We start from the raw sequence: 8,554 nt of genomic DNA, 5'->3' as shown, positions 1-8,554 counted from the left end.
TTCATAGCGTAGGTGTGTGTCATAGTTGACTCATCAGCATACAACAACAACAACAATTAGAGTAAATATTGTTTTAATGAAGTCAAATCATTGTATACCGGCTCAACCTATGTTCCGTTTGCAGTGTTCATCTGATTGGATGAGGGTAGACAAGAAATACAAAGTAAAGCAGATAGATTTTGTCATTTGAAAGTTATCAAATTAAGAACACAGGTCTATACAACAGTGTGTTCACAAATTTATAACCCCTTTATTAATAAACATAAAAAGTACAAGCAATAAAAATATCCTTCAAGAAATAAATGGATAGAGATAAATGGTACATTATTAAAAGAAATGAGATACCAAGGAAAGAAATGTACTGATAAATCTTAAATGAATACTTCTAAGTGAAAGAAGTCACCAAAGACTACATATGACCACAATTAGGTGATATTCTAGAAAAGGCAAAACTCTATATGCAATATGTAAACAACAATTAAAAAACCAATAACCCCTAAATAGTGGTTGCCAGTCCAGTGAAGAATGAATACATTGGACATTTTTAGAGTGGTTATTCTGTGAGGATGCAGTTATTTGAACAAACCAGTTTTGATCATATCTTCCTTGTTTCCCTCCCCCAGTAGAACCTTTAATCTTTGAACCTACTGTCACTGTCATTCTAACGCCTAATGGTTTGTCTAAATGTCAGCAAACTTAGAACCAGTTCCGGACTTGGTGCCACAATGTCTGTTCATCCTCCTTCTTAGAATAATCAGGATTGAAAAATATGCTTGCACTCCTATAGTATCACACAGGCTGCTTGTTCTAGGGTGCTGTCAATTTAACTACAACTGAGACTGACCTCAGGTCACACTCCCTGTAAGGAATGTAGGAATCCTATAGGCATGTTGTTGTAAGATGCCACTGCATTGACAGACTGAGTGAGAGTGACCCTACGAATGAAAGACTGAAACCTTGCCCTATCCATCATTATTATCACAGTCTTGACTGGGCTTAAGCATACTGCTGTAGTTACTATGTCAGTCCATCTTGCTGAGGGTTTTTCTCTCTTTTGATCACATTTTCCAGTATATTTTGAGAGGGTGTACTTTTCTCTGTTCTTTAGCTATAGTGCTAGTGGAAAAGAGGCATAAAAGGAGTTAAGTCCACCTAATTGAAATACTGTTGTACATATGTGGGGTCAAGATTGGTGGACGATTTATCAACAATCTGCGTTATGCGGATGACACAATCCTGCTTGCTGAAACTGAGGAGGACCTGAAGCGCCTGCTGCAGAGTGTCAAGGACTGCAGCCTACAATATGGATTGAGGCTCAATGTCAAGAAGACAAAGATTCTCACCACTGGACCGATTGGCAGCATCAGGATGGATGGTGAAGAGATTGAGATTGTACACAGCTTTAGTTTGCTTGGCTCCATAGTCAACAGTCTTGGCACCAGCAGCCAGGAAATTAAAAGGCGCATTGCCATGGGAAAGTCTGCTGTTAGGGACCTCTCCAAAGTGCTGAAGAGCAGTGGTGTCTCTCTGGAGACTAAGGTGCGTCTGATACAGGCCATGGTCTTCGCAATCACCTGTTATGCATCAGAGAGTTGGACAATGACCAAGGAGGATAGAAGAATTGATGCCTTTGAGCTGTGGTGCTGGAGAAGAGTATTGAGAATACCATGGACTGCTAGGAAAACAAACAGATTTGTCCTGGAAACGGTTAAACCGGGTTTGGACATGTTGTGAGGAGAGATCGGTCCTTAGAGAGGGACATCATACTTGGGAGGGTGGAGGAACGGCGCAGGAGAGGAAGGCCCTCTATGAGGTGGATTGATTCAGTGACTGGGATAATTGGGATGGGAGTGTCGGAGACAGTGCGATTGGCAAAGGACAGAGCGGAGTTTAGGGCGGTTGTACATAGGGTCGCTATGAGTCGCAGGCGACTCGACGACACATAACAACAACAACAATTGAAATACTTGGTAGCAGGAGAGGTACCTACAGGAAGGCACACTTTTTTGGTGTCTCATCTATGTTGCTAGGTGAGGTATGCATTGAAGAATCTCTATCAAAGCAGCATACAGAAGCCAATGGGAACCAGGTTTCATATAACTGTCTCGTTTGGAATCTCAGTCTGTGGCACAAAGTGAGTACACATAGAAATTTTCCATCTCTGCCTTGATAGCTTAGCTAAAAGATGGGCTAGTAAGGCACGGCACTACCAGTCCTAAGGTAGGTGGTCTGAATCCACAGCTGCCACATGGGCAGTCTCTACTCAGGCAATTGGGAGCCTCTGAAAACTGTGACACTGTCCCAATTTGATGGTTCATATGTTCTGATAAGTATGTGACATTTACAGAAGAGTCACATTTTGTGATTAGTCTTTTTTTCTAATGAGCCAGGACAATCAGAAAGCACCAAGATAAATATATTAAGGTATGTAAAACTTAACAGCAGAAAATCAAAGACAAAAATTTAGAAAAAGCCCAAGTAAAATAGTAATCTTGTTCTTCTTAATAGTTTGAATTACTGTCTAATGTCTAATCTTTCGCAGATTCTTTTAATCAGATGGATTCTGAGCAAAAATAATTAGTATGAGACAGCAGATAAAGCTTCAATGGATGCAGGAAAGAAAAAATGGTGAATTTTTGTAAACCAGATTATCAGTTCATGAATTTGTAGGGTTTCTTCCAAATTAAATAACTGCTCAATCTGAAAGTCTTAGAAGCAGGAGTGGCATCCACTTCCAAAATAATTTGCCTCCAAAAACTCTATGAACTTAGAGAAACGAAGAAAGTTATACAAGTGTTGAGGTCTTTTGTTCATAGGGTTGCTATGAATCGCCTACAACTGGAAGGCACTTAACAACAAACAACACTCTGAAAGATAGCCCTCTATTGTACTTTCCTATATAACACTAGTTTGTGGTTAGTGTTTGTTTAAATCTTATAAAGTGGCTACACTGTATCCTACGAACTAACAAAAAAAACCAAACAAAAAAATCAAGCTCATTGCTGTCAAGTCTATTCCAAGTCATGGTAAAATTCAATTTGGTTTCCCAGACTACAGATATTAATGGAACTGACTACTTGACTCACTTTTCTCCTGCCACGCAGCTAACAGATTTTCAACTACTACCCTTTTGTTTATGAGTCCAGTACTAAACTCTTATGCCACAAGGGCTCCTTTTTCCTTACACTAAAACTCTATTTGATAATAGTATACTCAAAACAGAAAAATGAGGTAAATATGTTATACTCAATAAATGTGTTTATAAGAATGGTGTACAACTTTGACACTGTTTTAAAATTTTGAAGAGGAAAGTTCCCATTACCTTACAATATTGTCTAATAAAGTTCAACAAGGTCTTTTAAAGTGCTATTCTTGCAATACAGTAGTAACACTTTTGACTTATGTGAAGAACTAATAATGTTACTAATTTATACAGAAAACATCAAGTTAAAAAGGGGACTGGTCTAAGAAAAATTCACCACAAAACATCAACTTCCTCAGAAGTTACTGTAATTACATTTAACTACAGAAAAGAAAAACTAGATAATTTGGCCCACATTTATTGAGGTTATTTCATTTAATATAACAGTTGGGAGGGAGAACAATAAAAGCTCAGAAGTAAGAGCAAAAGGTACCATTTTAAACATTAAGGATGAGCAGAAACATGATGGAAACATTTCTATATATTACGATAAAGAGAAGAGATTTCAATGTACCACCCACAACAACCAAATCCACTGCTGCTGTATCGATATTCACTAACAGAGACCCTGTAGCAGAGAGTGGAACAGCCCTATTGGGTTTCCAAGGCTGTAAATCTTTTACAGAAGAAAACAGCCTTACTCCTCTCCCCCACCTCCGGCCCCTAGAGTAGATGGCAGGTTTGACTGCTAGCCTATTGGTTAGCAGCTGAACATGTAAATGAAGTTGTGACTAGAGCACTTCTCATTTACCACAGATCTCTATTACTGAACTATTATTTAATGATCAATGATTTAAAAATAATATTTAAAAAAGATTTCTAAATAAACAGGTAGGTCAATCAGATCTCTTCTGAAAGAGAAGTAGAATTTTATTTTATTGTGAGAACAATGATTGGCATTCTTTTCAGGTTATTATGATCAGATCACAAAAATGGATATCACTTGAAATACTTTAAAGATGTATTTTGTCAAAGATTTTTTTGAGGCAATATATGTTTTTGCTGGAATTCAAAATCAGAATATATATATATATATATATATATGGGATTTTGCAATTGTTATCTGATGCAAGTAATTACTAAATGGAATATAATTTTTATTACAAAAAATTACAGTATTATAAACATTTGAACTGTACAATCTTTTATATATATGTATATATACACACACGTTTAAACTTAATTTTTTATCTGTGTAAATAGAAGAATACTTTCTTCATTAAGCAGATTTCTGATGTTGTAATAATTGCCTAGAAATAGAAGGATAAGAAAATATAGTTATTTCCTGAGGAACCATGATTTCCTTTTGATTAAGAATTTGGTCATCACCATGGCATCTACATTATATAATACAAAAATAAAAACTATTTACCTAACTCAAAACGATTTAGTGAACCGAAAGTTATTAGAATTAATCACCACCTATGATCCAGACACGAATGCAGAAATAAGTTCAACAAAGGTATTAAGGGGGTGAAAAATTATCTTTTAGAACCCAATCTTTTCTAGACAGGTTTTTTGAACTGCTATGGATTCCTCCAAACAAAATACATGTTTTGCATGTTGCTATTTCGCATTAACATCAATTTTGACTCATAATAACCCTGTGTGTACAGAGCAGAACTGCTCATGTTTTTTTTCCACCACTATGCCCATCTTCTGTGTGGGTTCATACAGTGTTTTAGCTAATAGTAAAGCACTTAACTGTCTTTTGCCTTTCAAGAACTCTATTTTCATATGTAGGTATGTTTAAAAGATAAAATGCTGAACAAAATAAAATTTCAATGCTAAGAAAAGGCAAATAGTACTCTTACATAAATTTAGGTAATAAATAGCAAAAAGTCTTCACGTAAGGACGTATAAACTCATCTGAGTTCATAAATCTAAAGCATCCAAAACAGTGTCATCATATACTAAAGACTACATATACACATTAGCATCACATTTATTGTCGTCTTCATTAGAATGCAAGCTCCATAGGAACAGTAATATGTGCCTGTTTTATCTCCTTATGTATCTTGAGCTCTTAGAGAAGACTTCAAAACAGACTTATATGATAAATGAGAGAATAAAATAAGATTCCTATTTCCAAAAACTTGCACTCTTCATCTTGTTAAGCTATATCATGTCTTAGAGAAAACATTGGGAAATAATTTTACAAGACACATCTGTTTTTTGTATTTTTTTTTTTTACAAATCTTGCTTTTATTTATATTTTTTACATCTAGCTGTTTTAATAAATAACTCCTGTTTGATCTTCATGCATCTACACTAATATACTTAATTAATGATAAAAATTAAAAGACTATATTTACCAAATTGCATTGGCACTAGTCATATCACTCTGACCATAGTTTTCATTATCACGGTGCCCATATAATTACGTAAATAAACATTTCCATGAAACACTTTCCAGTATTCTTACCTGAAGGAACATAAAATGAATCTCCAGTACTGATTAGATAAGGAGTTTCATGTAAGGTACATAAAAGTTTACCGAAGTTCACAAAGAAAATCTAAAATATTAAAAACAAAAAAACTCATTTTAAATTAAAATATCAAGGAATTATAAAGAAAATATGAATAGGGAGGAAAATTATCCTCTTAAGATGTTCACAATTCAAACTTTATAAAAATGTTACATAGTGTGGCCAGAGAAACCCTGAAATGGTGAGACTATCCTGCAATAACTAGGTGGGTCAAATCTAATCACACTTAAAGCAAATGATACTTGAGAAAGAAACTCATCTTAAATATCAATGTAACTTCAGAATAATACTACCTTCTGAAGCAAGTGAGTCTGCAAATTGACTTTTTAAATACCCTTTTGAGCTCTCCTTTCCAATTACATGAAATGAAATGAGGAATTAATCTCTAAAATCTCCTCCACCTCTAAAATTGTAATGATATTTGCAAATTTATATTCTACAATTCTATTACATAAAAATTATGTCTTAAACATCTGACTTTTAAGGCTATGTTGCCAAGTATAGAATTGTTATATACAATCAAACTGACTCACAGCTGACCCTACAGTGAGTATTCAGAGGTTGTAAAGTGCACAGCAGGAGACTCATGGAGTAACTGGTATATTTAAATGCATGCCTTTCAGTTGGCAATGCAACTCCTTACCATTAAGTCATCAGAGCTATGGAATAAGTGCTTTTAAATTGGCTGACTTCAGTATTTTTAGTCTCTCATCAAGTTCTATGAATAATTCTTGTACTTACAGGGGGAAAAAAAATTACCGAGCAACAAATACTCACCAATGTATCTAGACCAACATGCTGCTTTCCCTTTTCTTGATATGGTCCTAGTATCAATTTTCCAGTAGAAAAAAAAGGTGTGTCTAGTATCTTATGTACTTTTAACTCCTTGCACTCAAAAAAAAATTGACACGTATCTCGTGGCCTTATGAGCTCTAGGGGAAAACAGATATATAAATAAATATAGAGCAGTATCATATTATTACAATTGTTATTGTTCAATCACACAGTAATATGTACATACATACGTTTAATAAGTTATTTCAAGTTATAACTGGCCTCATAAGGCAAAAGTATCACTGACTCTGCATCTGCACTGTTACTGTGCTGCAAAGTACAACTCACTGACCCTATGAACAACAGATATGACCCCATCCTATCCTGTGTCATTCTCACTATCACTGACATATGCAAGCCCATTTCTGAGGTCATTATGTTATTCTATCTGGTTGAGAGTATTCCTCTCTTTTGTTGTCTCTCCACCTTTCAAAACATGATGCTGTTTCCAAGGAATAGCTTTTCCTACCAACACATCTAAAGTAAGTAAGATGAAATCTACATGTAGAGTGCCTTTGTTAGAACTGTCATTTTCACAATATTGAATCTTCCTATCTAAGAGCAAGGTGTATTCTTCCATTTCTCCAGGTTTCTTTTTGTTTCTTGTAGCAATGTTTTTTCATTTTCTTTGAATAGGTCCTTTGTCTTTCTACGTAGGTTTACACCAATTACTTAATCTTTTGATTAGCTATTATGATGGGTATGGTTTTTCTTAGCTCCAGTTCTGTATTCTCTTTGTTACTGTAGAGAAATCCAGTTAATTTTTTATGTTGATCTTGTATCTTGCTACTTTGCTGAATTGGTCAACTATGTCCAGTAGTTTTCTTGCTGAGTCTTTAGAGTTTACTATTATATCATCTGCATATAGAGATAATTTTACCTTCTCTGTCAATTTGGATGTTTCTACCAAAGGCAATCTATACGTTCAATGCAATCCCAATTCCATTCTTCAACAAGATGGAAAAAGCAATCTCTAATTTCATCTGGAAAAGGAAAGAGACCGTAACTAAGCAAAGAACTTCTTAAAAAGAGAAACATGGTAGAAGGCATCTCCCTCCCTGATTTAAAATTCTACTACATTGCCGTAGTGGTGAAGACAGTGTGGTACTGGTACAATGGCAGACACATAGATCAATGGAATAAAACTGAGAATCCAGAAATCAGCCCATCTACTTATGGTCAACTGATTTTTGGCAAGGAGATGAAATCAGACACGTGGGGAAATGACCTTTTAAACAAATGGTGCTGGCAAAATTGGAAAACTATCTGTAAAAAACTCAAGCAAGACCCACACCTCACACCATATACAAAAACTAACTCAAAGTGGATCAAGAACCTAGGACTGAAACCAAGGACTACAAACTTCATCAAAGAAAAGTTTGGAAAAACACTAGAAGCCCTAATCCACAACATGAATAGTCTTCCAAACATACTGAAAAACCTACAACCAAGATAGAATAAAATAGATGAATGGGACCTTCTAAGAATCAAATCCCTATGCACACCAAAAAACTTCTCCAAAAGGGTAAAAAGGAAAGCCACACACTGGGGAAAAAAATATTTGGTAATGGCATGTCTGATAAGGAACTTATTATATCTAGAACTTATAGAATACTTGAGCACGACAACAAGATAAACAACCCAATCACAAATGGGAAGGATATAAACAGACACGTCACCAAAGACATTTAGATGCCAACAAACACATCAAGACATGTTCAAAATCCCTAGCTCTAAGAGAGATGTAAATAATAACAACTATGAGATATCATGCCACCCCATTAAGAGCAAAATTCAACAGAGTAGCAAAACATCAAATGCTGGCGAGATTGTGGAGAAAATGAAACCCTTATTCACTGTTGGTGGGAGAATAAATGGTATAACCACTCTGGAAGGCTGTATGGCGCTTTCTCAAAAAGTTAAAAATAGAAATACCATTTGACCCAGCAATTCCACTACTGGGAATATACTCTAAAGAAACCAGAACTGCCACCCAAGCAGATATATGCACACCTATGTTTATTGCTGC

At 35.4% G+C, this 8,554-nt stretch overlaps 1 protein-coding gene across 1 annotated transcript in view; it reads right to left on the bottom strand.

Moving 5' to 3' along the window:
• Positions 1-4,381: 4,381 nt before the first annotated feature.
• The window catches only part of CENPC (centromere protein C), a 144,835-nt gene continuing 140,662 nt past the window's right edge, over positions 4,382-8,554 (bottom strand). Inside the window, exons 16-18 of the mRNA XM_006902727.1 lie at positions 6,469-6,623; positions 5,628-5,718; positions 4,382-4,452 (exon numbers count right to left, since the gene is read on the bottom strand). Of these exons, the coding sequence (XP_006902789.1) occupies positions 4,382-4,452; positions 5,628-5,718; positions 6,469-6,623 (317 nt within the window). The remainder of the gene's footprint in view (positions 4,453-5,627; positions 5,719-6,468; positions 6,624-8,554) is intronic.

The sequence above is a fragment of the Elephantulus edwardii genome, unplaced genomic scaffold, assembly GCF_000299155.1.
Source record: "Elephantulus edwardii isolate Elephantulus edwardi_28Jun2011 unplaced genomic scaffold, EleEdw1.0 scaffold00442, whole genome shotgun sequence".
Classification (NCBI taxonomy): Eukaryota; Metazoa; Chordata; class Mammalia; order Macroscelidea; family Macroscelididae; genus Elephantulus; species Elephantulus edwardii.
This window is presented reverse-complemented; position numbering and strand designations above follow the sequence as displayed.